This window comes from Canis aureus, chromosome 23, assembly GCF_053574225.1.
Source record: "Canis aureus isolate CA01 chromosome 23, VMU_Caureus_v.1.0, whole genome shotgun sequence".
In the NCBI taxonomy this organism is placed as follows: Eukaryota; Metazoa; Chordata; class Mammalia; order Carnivora; family Canidae; genus Canis; species Canis aureus.
In genome coordinates, this window is record NC_135633.1 from 18,955,253 (window position 1) to 18,968,719 (window position 13,467).

The 13,467-nt window shown below is 35.8% G+C and overlaps 1 protein-coding gene across 8 annotated transcripts in view; it reads left to right on the plus strand.

Moving 5' to 3' along the window:
- Positions 1 to 13,467, plus strand: part of STK33 (serine/threonine kinase 33) — a 152,975-nt gene that overhangs the window by 99,752 nt on the left and 39,756 nt on the right. For all 8 annotated transcript variants that reach the window (XR_013362108.1, XM_077866577.1, XM_077866581.1 and 5 more), the window contains 4 exons: positions 1,174 to 1,312; positions 4,011 to 4,099; positions 5,966 to 6,050; positions 13,073 to 13,148. Coding sequence is in view for 7 of the 8 variants with exons in the window: in XM_077866577.1 (XP_077722703.1) it covers positions 1,174 to 1,312; positions 4,011 to 4,099; positions 5,966 to 6,050; positions 13,073 to 13,148 (389 nt within the window). In the remaining variant the exon portion in view is untranslated. The remainder of the gene's footprint in view (positions 1 to 1,173; positions 1,313 to 4,010; positions 4,100 to 5,965; positions 6,051 to 13,072; positions 13,149 to 13,467) is intronic.

Below are 13,467 nucleotides of genomic sequence, written 5' to 3' on the forward strand. Positions count from 1 at the left end.
CAACAAAAACAGCAAATATTGGAAGAGGCATTTCATCCATGGCTTTTCCCCACATAGACCTAATTAGTTGCTAAGTCCCACTGTTTCTTCTCGTAGCTTTTTATACTCCTTCTTTTGTTCATTCTTTACTTCATATGTACCCTCCACAAACAGAGGTCAGCATACTACAGCGTGCAAGCCCAATAGGGTGTCCTGCTTATGTTCATGGCCCACAAGCTAAGTCTTTTACATTTTTAAATGGCTGAAAAAAATTTTTAAGTAATATTTGATGACATATAAAAAGTATATGAAACTAAAATATCAGAGTACATAGATAAAGTTTTGTTGTGTTGTTTATGGCTGCTGTTATAACAGCGGAGCTGAGTAGTTGCAAAAGAGACTGTGTGATCTACAAAGGCAGGAATATTTACTATCTGGATCTGACCTTTAGAGAAAAAGTTTGCTGGGTCTTGCTGCATGTTACTGTTAGAGTGTTCATTTAGAAATGCAAAATTGGTCATAGCACACACCTTTCCCCCCACTCCAGACACCAGCTAAAGAAACTTCATATGTTCCTTATTGCATATGGGGAAAAAAAATCCAAACTCCTCTGCATGACATCCAAGGGTCTTTACAACCTGGCACCAAGCTGTTTTTTCTAGCCTCACCCCTCAGCACTCCACTCTTCTCTGCCCCACCAAACTCCCAATGCTGTTAACACAGAGATATTTGTTATTCTTTTAATAGCCATGTCAGCCTTTGGAATCTTTGCTAATGCCATGTGTTAAGCCCATTCTTACCCACATCCTCTACCCATAAATCCCTATTCAGTTATCTAGACATGCCCTTAATATCACCTCCTCAGTGAGCATGCTTTAGACAGAGCCTCCTTTCCTCTCTAACCTCATGCCATTTTGGTTATACCTCTTATATTAGCACTCACCACATGATATTGTATTTATAACTACTATGTATTGTATCTTAGCTCCTTGAGGCTAAGAACTATGCCTTTATGCCTCCTTGTTACTCTAGTATCCTGCACGGTATCTTGTACATGATAGATAATAATTTGAGTAAGTAGATTGATGATTTAGATTGTGATCATATTTCTACGATGTATGTGCAATATATATTTTAAAAATCCTCAACTATATAATTTGCTCTCTCTTTCTCTTTTTAAATATGTAAAATCAGAAAATGTACCTGGTGATGGAGCTTTGTGAGGATGGAGAACTCAAAGAAATACTGGATAGGAAAGGGCATTTTTCAGAGAATGAGACAAGATGGATCATTCAAAGTCTCGCATCAGCTATAGCCTATCTTCACAGTAAGGGTAAGAAGAGGGTCATCCAGCTCATTGACTCTGTGAATGCAGATAGGCACTTTTGTTGAAAGGTGATTGTATTCAGGATTCATAGTCACAGAAATAATCCCTACTAAAATAGAAGATTTTATTGAAAAATTTTTAGATTTTTTTATTCTAAAACTTTAATTAAATATAATAAATATATTTTAATTAGAAATAAGGCAGGTATACAATTACATTGTACACAGATGAGGATGAATATTTCTATTCAACAGTTTGAAGAACAGCTCATCTTGTCAAATCAAAAGTAGATGAGTCAATAATAAAAGTGAATTTCAAAACACTTATATGGAAGTGTTGAATCACTATATTGTACACCTGAGACTAATATTACACTGTATATTAACTGACTGGAATTTAAATAAAAACTAAAAAAAAAATCTATATATTCTAGGCATTTTTTTGTTTTTGTTTTATTTTATTTTTTTAAAAGGATTTTATTTATTTATTCATGAGAGACACACAGAGAGAGGCAAAGACACAGGCAGAGGGAGAAACAGGGCCCACGCAGGGAGCCCAATGTGGGATCTGATCCTGGGACTCTGGGATCACGTCCTGAGCCGAAGGCAGATGCTCAACCACTGAGCCACCCAGGCATCCCTGGTTTGTTTTTAGAGTTGATTTTTAGAGCAGTTAAATTTGCAGCAAAATTGAGCAGCCATTACAGAGATATCCATATACCCCTGTGCCATACTCACATAGCTTCTGCCTGTTACCATCATCCCCAGCAGAATGATACATGTGTTACAACCACAACCAGTGGGCCTACACTGACACATTGTTATCACCCAAAGTCCATAGTTCACATGAGAGCTCACTCTTGGTGGTGGATATTCTGTGGGTTTTGGCAAATGTTTAATGACATGTTTCTACCATTATAGTATCATACAGAATGGTTTTACTCCTGTAAAAGCTACATTGAAAAATTATTGTAGTTCCTTTTCTGTTTTTTGGTGTAACTATGGCTGCTTTTCCTCAAGACTCCTTTTTTTTCCTTCAAGGTTAGTTTGTCTTACTTGTGGACTTCAGCACCTTCTCATTTTATACTAGAAAGAAGTTTTTTCCAGAGAGTTGAAGTGACACAGGGAGGTGTAGCAGAGCTATACTAGAACCCAGCGGTCTACTCAACAGATATTTCCTGAGCACCTCCTGTTTGTGGTCCGTCTTAGAATTAGAAAGATAAAAAGACTAGGCCCCACCCCTCAAGGAATTCAGGCTGGTGGGAGATGGAAAATAGAAAGTAAACTGTAATTCGGCATGATAATTTCTCTAATGGAGAGCCATATGGAGCATAAGGAGCATTGAAAGAGGTGCCTCATTTGATTTGGAAAGTCAGGGAAGGATTCATAGAGGAAAATAAAATTTGAGCTGAGGAACCCAAACTCAGACAAAAAAGAAAGGAGGGCCCTGCACGCAGGGGCAGCAATTTTTGCAAGGGCAGGAGACCAAGGGCTTCCTATTATGCTAATGTCAGTTCTCCCACATTAAGCTATAAATTCAGTATGATGCCAACCATAATGTCGGCAGGGTTTTTCATGGAACTTCTTTTTTTTTTTTTAAAGATTTTATTTATTTAATCATGAGAGACACACAGAGAGATGCAGAGACACAAACAGAGAGCTCTCAGGGAGCCCGATGTGGGACTTGATCCCTGGACCCCAGGCTCACGCCCTTAGCCGAAGGTAGACACTCAACCTCTGAGCCACCCAGGCGTCCCTTTCATAGAAATATTCTGAAGTGGGTGAGAATAGCAAAGAAAAATTGAGAAAGAACAATGAAGGCAGAAGGGAGACTCACTCTGCTGTATTTATGTAAGAATGGGTCAGTGGAGTGAGGGAAACACACAGTCCACAAACACAGGCCTGGAGCTGTATAAGGGAACTGTAAATGGTTGGGTGGGGCCTCCAGTTCAGGGCTCTTCAAATGCAATTTCCCAGCAGTTATACATGTACCAGTTTAAGTCAGGGAAAATGACTGCTATGGGTATGAACTGAATAGTTACTGCAAAGGAAGTTGATTATTTGCATGCACATCAAAATCCTACCTGATGTCTGACATGTTCAACTGAAGATTCTGTGTCTCAAGGCTTTTGTTTGCTTGTGTTTTGTTTTGTTTTAACATATAAAGAATAGGAAAGTATGTGCTCATGATGTAGAAAGTATGGGCTCATGTTGTAGAAAAATATATTGAAATAAGTGTAGTTTATATATATGTTGTCAAGTTGCAGTATGTTAAATGTTTAGATTGGCAATAACATGTGCATGGAAGTAAAGACATAATCCTCTGTTTGAAGATGTAAGGATATGGGAAACCTTACTGTGTTTGTAACTACTTTTGTCTCCCTCCACCTGGGAATGCCTGACCTTTGGCAAGATCCTCCTCCCCACTCACCAGGCCACCAGTCAGGAAGAGAAGCCTCTGGGGGCAGCAGGGAGATGGGGAGAGAGAGGGGAACCAAAGAAAATGCCTCCTTAAGGATAAACATATGAAGAAAAGGGATTGGAATATAAGGGAATGGAACAGGGCAGAATTATGCTTGGCCCTCCTCGAAGTTTTTAACAGTGGGATGTTAATTTGTTAAATATATTTATTTGTTCTTTTTATGTCCTCTCTATTTTTCCCATTATTCACTATTCATTTGATCTGTTGTTTATTTTCTTGGTAGATATAGTACATAGAGATCTAAAACTGGAAAACATAATGGTTAAAAGCAGCTTTACTGATGATAACAATGAAATGAACTTAAACATAAAGGTAAGGTATCATAAATTGTGGTAAATATTTGCCTGTAAACAGTTTGATAGCAAAGTGGCAGAGTACATCCTCTTTTTAGATACATTTTGGAAGCTTTTGAGCAGCAAAATAAGTGGCTTGTGCTAAAAAAAATTAAAATTTTACAAAAGAGGTTGTAACTGACAAGAATAATTTTACAAGTTAAGTGGTGCTATTGAATCTTTTTTAAAGTACATATTCATTTGGATAGTTCTAAATCATTAGTTAATAGCAAGCAAACAGATGCTCTGAATTCTAATTAATTTCAAAATTATGCCTGGTAATTTGATGTAAATGTGTTACAGATTTAGAAAAAAAAACACCTTGGCTATGCCTTTGATACTAAATTAACGCTAAAGTCTGTATTTCTCATTGAAAATTTTCCTGGGTATTAATATTTATGTCCTAAGCACAATTAATGTGCCAAGTGTTTATTCTTCAAGATTTTATTCAAATTAAGTGTTCCTTAATGTCAAATAAATGATAGGATACATTATTTATTACTTAGCACTTTAACAGCGGCTGCTTTCAAAATATATGAATGTGTTAATTTAGGAATAAAATGTTGTCTGTGAATAACTTGCTCTGTTGTAGAAGCTAAATCCCTATGTAATGTAAGTTGGCTTACCAGCATTGTTGTTTTACCAAAGTAAATAAATATTCTTGAATATTTTTATTTTAAACTCTATGAGGGCAGGAATTACATATGTTTTATTCACTGTTGGTATCTGCAGAAATGCCTGAAAACATAGTATGTGCTCACTTAATATTTGGTAAATGAAGGGATAATTACTCTCTAAAGAACTGAATTGACCGTGAAACCTTTTGTTTATTTGCTATTTATGTAGATTTTCTGTGGAGAAAGACACATATTACAATGTTCCAAGTGGGATAATTGTGAAAACTCTGGAGAAATTGATTTTTCTATTTAGAAAAATAGTGCTATCACATATTGATAGGAACATTTTCTTATTCCAGAAAGCACTGGAAACTTTGCATTCAGTGTCTGTGGACCAAGAGCCTATCTTTGGTTGTATGATCAATAAATGTGCCTGTTTTTCTGCTTTCAGCCCAAGGCTGTTCCAACTTGGGAGACAACACCAAGGGCACACACTGAATATTTAATAACTGAATGTGTACTGGCCCCGATTTGGAACTGAGCAGAAAGAGTGCAGTTGCAGCAGCAGGCCTCCAGTGGATTTGTAGCTCTACAGTCGCTTTTTTCCCCTGTTAACTTGCTTCTTGTAGTTTTTAATAGTGTAGTAATTGTTTTAATTAGTAAATTCTAGAAACACAAAGGGAGGTCTAAGTAAAGAAAAGATAGTATTTACCAGAGAGAGTGTCTTATAAATAATTATAAAAAGGGGCAGTTTTTGTGAGTTTTGACAAGGATAATGACTGCATTTATAACAGTTCTTTCAACTGGAACATAGCTTGGGTGTCAGAAAAAATAGGTAATAAACATACTAAGGCCAGAATGTATTTTACGATGAAAGAGGTTTTTAAAAATAACTTTTTTTAATCTGAAAAAGCTAAATGCCTTCTTTCAAAATATAACTTCTTGTGTTCAACTGGTAAGTTTAATTAGAAGGAATGAGCAATTGATATCATGGGTGTTTGCTTCAGGTAGGAGAAACCATGCTTCTCTTTACCACTGATTTGTTTCTTCACAAAGAGGGGGGTGGATGGGAAGTGAAAGCAAGGTCCTTAGTAGTAATACAAGCTAAGCCCCTCCATCCGCGAGAATCTCTGAATTAAATACAGTGGATGACAATGTGGTGGAACTCCTACCTTCAGAATGAGTAAACTCTGGGACAGGAAAACAGGTCACTGTGTTTTTTCTTCCAGGTGACTGATTTTGGCTTAGCAGTGAAGAAGCATGGAAGGAGTGAAGCCATGCTTCAGACTACGTGTGGGACTCCTATCTATATGGGTAAGTTAGTAGATTTAAAATGATCTCTCTATATAAAGAGGTAGAACAACTAATGTAGATTAAAACTTGAGTGGCTTGAAAGAACTCCTAAAACTCAATACCAAAAAAAAGAAAAATCCAATTAAAAAAATGGGCAGATGACATGTATAGACATTTCTCTACAGAAGACTCATTCATTTGGGGAATATAAATAATAGTGAAAGGGAATATAAGGGAAGGGAGAAGAAATGTGTGGGAAATATCAGAAAGGGAGACAGAACGTAAAGACTGCTAACTCTGGGAAACGAACTAGGGGTGGTAGAAGGGGAGGAGGGCAGGGGGTGGGAGTGAATGGGTGACGGGCACTGGGGGTTATTCTGTATGTTGGTAAATTGAACACCAATAAAAAAAAAAAAAAGAAGACACATAGATAGCTAAGAGACACATGAAAAGATGCTCACCATCACTTATCAGGGAAATGCAAATCAAAACCACAAGGAGATATCACCTGTCAGATGGCTAAAATAAAAAACACAAGAAATAGTAAGTGTTGGCAAGAATGAGAAGAAAAGGGAAGCCTTGTGCACTGTTGGTGGAAATATAAATTGGCACAACCGCTATGGAAAACAGTGTGGTGATTCCTCAAAAAGTTAAAAATAGGAATACCATATGATACAATAATTCCACTTCTGAGTATTTATCTGAAGAAAACGAAGACTACTAATTTGGAAAGATATGTGTACCTCCATGTTCATTGCAGCATTATTTACTAGCCGAGATACGGAAGCGTCCTTAGCAATAGAGAAATGGATAAAGTGTCCATCAGTAGAGAAATGGATAAAGAAGGTGTGGGATGTATGAGTGTATGTTACTACTCAGCCATAAAAAAGAATGAAATCTTGCCTTTTGCAACAACACAGATGGACCTAGAGGGTATTATGCTAAGTTAAATAAATCAGACAGAGAAAGGAAAATACCATATGACTTCACTTAAATGTGAAATCTAAAAAAAATAAAACAAATGAACAAACAAAACAAAACAAAACAGAAACAGACTCATAGATACAAACTGGTAGTTTTGGCGGGTGGGAGAAGATTGGGCAAAACAGGTGAAGGGGAATAAGGGGTATAATCTTCCATCTATAAAATAAACAAGTCATGGGGTTGTAAAGTACAGCATATGGAATATAGTCAATAATACTGTAATAGCTTTGTATGGTTAGTAGACTTTTTGTGGTGATTATTTAGTAATGCATATAAATGTCAAATCACTATGTCCTATAACTGAAACTAATATAATATTGTATTCAACTATAATTTAAAAAGCAAAAGAAAAAAAAAACTTGAGCAATTTGATTTTGCCGTAATTTTACTTCATGGCCCTAATCAAGCTGCTTCCTCTTTTCTTATGTCAAATAGTTTCATTGTTTTAGCATTTTTTCTCACAGTTCTTATCTTTAAAGATTGTAGTTTTTGTTGGTTTTCTGGACTCTTCTTATAGTTGTTTATATCTCTTAGATAATCATACCATAATCATAACCATAACTTAATTATTGGTTTTGTTAATTCATGCTGAAATCATGTGTGTGTTTTGCTTCTTTCCATTTCTTACCCAATTTTATTACCATCAAATGGTACATCCTAAGGAGTACTGATTAAATATATTTTGTAAAGCAACAGTTTACCATTTTTCTAAGTGAGACTTTTAACAGCTTTACTGAAGTACAATTTAAGTGCCATAAGAAGTGTAGCATTCGGTGATTTTTCCTACATTCATGGAATTGTGCAGCCATCACCACAATTCAGTTTTAGAATAATTCTGCCCCAGAAAGTTGCTTCATGCCTGCTTGTACTCCATCTCATTCCCATCCCAGTTCCAGGCAACCATTCATCTATATTTACCTTTTCTGGACATTTCATCTGAATGGAGTCATACCCTATGTTGTTGTCTTTTACGCTGGGCTTCTCACTTAGTGAAATATTTTTGAAGTACCTTCCTGTTGTAGCTGTAGTCTGTCCCTTTATACTTCTGAACAGTTGTCTGTTGTATGGAGATGCCACATTTTGTTTATTTGTTAGCTGATGGACATTTAGATTGTTTCCAGTTTGGGGCTATTATGAATAATGCTGCTGTGAACATTTGTGTGCAAATTTTAATATGAACACATTTTCCTTCGGTAGCTATCTAGGAGTGAAGTTGCCCTGTCATAGACTATTTATATTTAACTCCCTTTTTTTTTAAAGATTTTACTTATTTATACATGAGAGACACACATACACAGAGAAGCAGAGACACAGGCAGAGGGAGAAGCAGGCTCCATGCAGGGAGCCTGATGTGGGACTCGATCCTGGGACTCCAGGATCACGCCCTGGGCAGAAGGCAGGCGCTAAACTGCTGAGCCACCCAGGGATCCCCTATTTAACTCCTTTTTATTTTATTATTATTATTATTTTTAAATATTTATTTGTTTATTTATTCATGATAGACATAGAGAAAGAGAGAGAGAGGCAGAGACACAGGAAGAGGGAGAAGCAGGCTCCACGCCGGAAGCCCAACGCGGGACCCGATCCCAGGACCCCTGGATCACACCCTGGGCCAAAGGCAGACGCTGAAATGCTGAGCCACCTAGGGATCCCCTATTTAACTCCTTTTTAAAAAAAGATTTTATTTATTTATTAAGGAGAGAGAGAGAGCACAAGCGAGGGGAGGGAGAGGCAGAGGGAAAAACAGATTCCCAGCTGAGCAGGGAGCCCTATGTGAGGCTCTATCGCAGGACCCCAGGACCATGACCTGGCTGAAGGCAGATGCTTAACCAACTGAGCCACCAGGTGACCCTTTGTGTTTGAGTTTTAAGAAACTGCCAAATGTTTTTTCAAAATGGCTGTAGCATTTGACTGTTCTTTGAACAATGTGTGAGGGTTCCAGTTTCTTTGTATCCTTGCTGAGTCTTGATAATCACCTTTATTTTTAATTATAGCCATTCTAGTGGGTGTGAAGTAGGATCTCCAATGATTTTTAGTTTGCTAATTTTCCTAATGACCAATGATGTTGAGCATCTTTTCATGTGGTTATTCATCATTCATAAACTCCTTTGCTGAAAGTCTGTTCAACCCTGGACATATGAGATGATTATATATTTTTCTTTTTAAATTTATTAATGAAATAATTGCATTAATAGGTTTTGAAAATGTTGAACCATCCTTGCTCTTTTAGATTAAGCTCCACTTGATTTAATATACTGCTTTACTCAATTTGTCATCACTTTATTTAGGAGCTTTGAATGTAGCTTGCTTTCTTTTGTGCTGCCCTTGTCTTTTTTGACAAAAAAGTTATCAAAATGATTCAAAAAGGTGTGGAAAACTTAGATAATCCAGTATAAATTTAAAATATAATAGAAACAATCTATCAGAAGGTACCAGGGCCAAAAATATTTTAAGGGAAAATTTCATCAAACTAGTAATAACAGATAACTTCTGTTACTTAAGTGCTTCATGAACATACCATTTTATTTTTTAAATAAGGCTAGCAAAAATTGATAGATAATTTATGTTTTTCTAGAAAATTGTTCATTACATTGGGATTTTAAGTTTTATTGGCATAAGTATGCATATTATATTAACTTATAATTTTCTGATTCTCCTGTGTATCTGTGACTCTATCCCCCTACTAATTACTAATATTTTTAAAGATGGTCGTAATAATGTAAGATTAGCAAAATTTTTGAGGATCTACTTTGTGTAAGGACTAGACCGGGTTATTGAGAATACAACTGTGAACAAAGTATAAAAATGTAATGTTGGTGCAAACATTAAGCAAAATTAAAAAAGTAAAATGTATGGTATTATCTGGGGTGTTAGAGAGAAGTGCTAAGGAAGAAAAATAAAACAGGGAAGGGGAGAGGATATACTTAGGATGGTAATAGTAAGATCTTTCTTACTTGGTTGACATGATAATTAAATGAGAAAATATATGTAAAATGCTTAGCACAATACCTAGTATTTAGTGCTCAACAATTTAAGCTCTTATAATAACATCAATCATTTTGTTTGTGTGTGTGTGTGATTAAATTTGTTAGTGGTTAGGAAATTTGTTGGGCTTTCAAAGAACCAGCTCAGGTTAAATATTATTTTGTTGACTTTTTCATTAATTTCTTTTTTTATTTTTCTGAATTCCTTCCTTCCATTTTCTTTTGGCTTATTTTTGAGCTTCCTATGCTAAATGCTTATTTATTATGTTCAGTCTTTTTATTTTCTATGTATTTTCCTCCGAGTATCTCTTTGACCATTTCTTTAACTAGACAGTGTTCTTTCTATTATTTATTTCTTAATAGTCTATCATTTTAGTTTTAGTCCTCTTTAATCTAAGAATTATTTAGAAGTGCTTTTAGAATTTTCCAAGTGGTTGAGATGCATTTGATGTTTATATGAATATGTGTTAGTTTTTCTAGCCTTTTGGTTTTTCTGTCTGGTTTTCTTCATTGTCCTAGGCAATTGTGACTTAAAGGTTTTCAACTTCTAGGAATTGTTTTTTGTGATTGAACACATGGTTAGTTTTTGCAAATCTTGCATTGAATGTTTAGAAGTATATTTCTGGTTTTTTGACCACAGCAATTTCTCTCAGTGTGTATTTATAAAATCAAATGCGATACCTTTGTGATTCAGACTTTCCATATTGTTAAATTTGTTTTTTTCCGTTGATTTCTAAGAGAAAGAGTTATTAAAGTCATCCACCAAGATAGGGCTTTGACAAATCTTTTTGCACCCTTTATGAATTTCTTTAGAGAAATCTTACTTTATTGAAATATAATTTGCTTACAATAAAATGCACAAATTTTAAGTGTAAAGTTCGATGACTTTTGACAAGTGCATATGCTTATATAATTACCACTCCAATGACGGTACAGAACATCTCTATCGCCCTAGAAAATTCCTTTGTGTTCCTCTGTCAGTCTCCCACCCAGACCACTGATGATTTTCATCACCAAAGCTTAGTTTTGCCTGTTGAGAACTTTATTTAAATTAAATCAGACAGCATATCTTCTTGTGTCTGTCTTTGTCTGTTCCATGTCATGATTTTGAGACTTACCCATGTTGTATCAGTAGTTTATTCATTTTCACTGCTAAGGAGTATACCTAGTTCTGGTTGTTTTTGTTTTGTTTTTTTTTCCTACTTGATGTATAAAGTTTTGAAACTGTTTTATCTTATTTGGGAAAAGGATACTTTAGATTCTGTTCATATCCTCCGGTTGGCAAAAGACATCTGGTCTGTAGTTACATGGGGAAAATATATCCAAGCACCCTGAGTTTTATGCCTGCTTATTAGCTGTCTACACTGATAACAAGTGAGAGAACAAGAGAGAAGACAGATGGTTTGTAGAGCTTTGCTGACTTCCTAAATGGCTCCCTGGCACCGTTACTCTGGCCTCTGCCTCCCTGTGAGAGCTGTGATGGCAGTGCAGGCAGAAATGCCCTGGGTCATTAAGATGGCTCTGAGAGACGGAGGAGGCCACCATCCTGGGCCCCCGCTGTGCGGGGTACCCAGGGTGGAAGCCAGTCACAGACTTGCCCTTGTCAGAGACTCGCTGCCACAGAGCCACTTGAACTCTAGTGATTCAGTATTTAAAGAGTTTAAGTAGAGGTAAGGAATAGTTGCTTAGAGGAAAATACTGATTCATATTCAATGATATAGAAATGAATTATGCAGTTTTGTTAATTATGTATGGTTGAGCCTTCTTGTTCTTTCTTCTCTCTACTTTTTGGTTCCTTTTTGTTGCTCAATAGTTCCTTTGACAATAGGCAGAGGAAATTCCATTTGCTTTTAGTAGTTATAAAAGGGCTGTGTGTGTATGTGTGTGTGTGTGTACGGCGGGAGAATGAAACTTTTCTTAAACAAAAACACCTTTTACGTGGGAGGCACTCTGTAGCTGTGTAACTTGAGGCAAGTCACTTCATATACCCAAACCTTAGTCTCCTCACTGGCAGAGTGAGCCAAATGCCTACATGCTCATCTCACAAGACTCTTCACAGGATTTACACAAATAACATAATTTAGACAAAAGTACTTTGTAAATATTAAAGTTCTATTGAAATATATATATATATATACACACACCTATATATATATACATATATATATATACACACACACCTAGATTTCACTTTTATATTTATATCTGTTTTATTCTTTCTTTTTCCTTAAAGAAAGGTATTTGATTCTTAGCTGCAGAGGCACAATAGATTATTCCTGAAATATCATATGTGACATTTTAAAATCCATTTAAGAAGCCAGCCATTATAAAGTAATCTAATCATTAAAATGTGCTACCTTAAAAAAAAAAAAAGCCAAAACCAAAAAACAAAAGTACCACACAACTACTTAGAGAAGATTGTTTAAAGGAACCCCATTGTGAACACATTGTAAAGTATGGAGCACAGAGCTGGGGAGTCAGGAGTACCTGGATCCTAGTCCTAGTTGGTTTTTTGATCCAGGTATGTTGTAGGAGCTCTCTTTTTGTCTTAGTTTTCTCATTTAGAAAATGTGGAAAATAATTTGTATTCCATCATAGGAGTACTGTGTTATTGTTATTATTATTATTATTTTACTAAAGTGATTTATGACCATTTATATTAGTTTCTCTGTGAATCCAGATTTCCACATATTGGGCTTGCTTTAAATTATATCCACTTAAGGCATATATTCAATTCTATTTTTGGAAAAGAACTGAGATATTGTTGTCTTCTACTATAACTATACAATCTTTGCAAAATCATTTCTTAACAATTTCAAAGGAATGGAGAGTAGTCCATTTAGTTACACAGTTTATGCCATCGTTCCATTAGAAGCTAAATGACAAGAGTGAGGGTACAGTGACATCAATTGTTAAGGCCTGTACATTATTCATTTAACATCTGCTGTTGGTTCTCTTTTTCCCTGTGGGGGAATAAATTACAACACATCAGCACATTTTTCATGCTTTGTGTTTAAGCGTTTAAACTTCATTTATTGTATTATTAATATTATTTCATTTCTGCTTATTTGGCAGCCCCTGAAGTTATCAATGCCCACGACTATAGCCAACAGTGTGACATTTGGAGCATAGGTGTCATAATGTACACTCTGTAAGTAGCCTGCTAAATGTACAGTTTAAAATGAATGGGTAGTCTCTAACAGTAGACCAGAATTACATATATTTTATTTTATTATTATTATTATTATTATTTTTATTTTATTTTATTATTTTTTTAAAAGATTTTATTTATTTATTCATGAGAGACCAGAGATAGAGAGGAGAGATACAGGCAGAGGGAGAAGCTGGCTCCCTGCAGGGAGCCTGATGTGGGACTCATTCCAGGACCCTGGGATCACAACCTGAGCCTGGGTGGCTCAACCACTGAGCCACCCAGGGGCCCCGAATTTTAAATTAAAACTTGACAATAT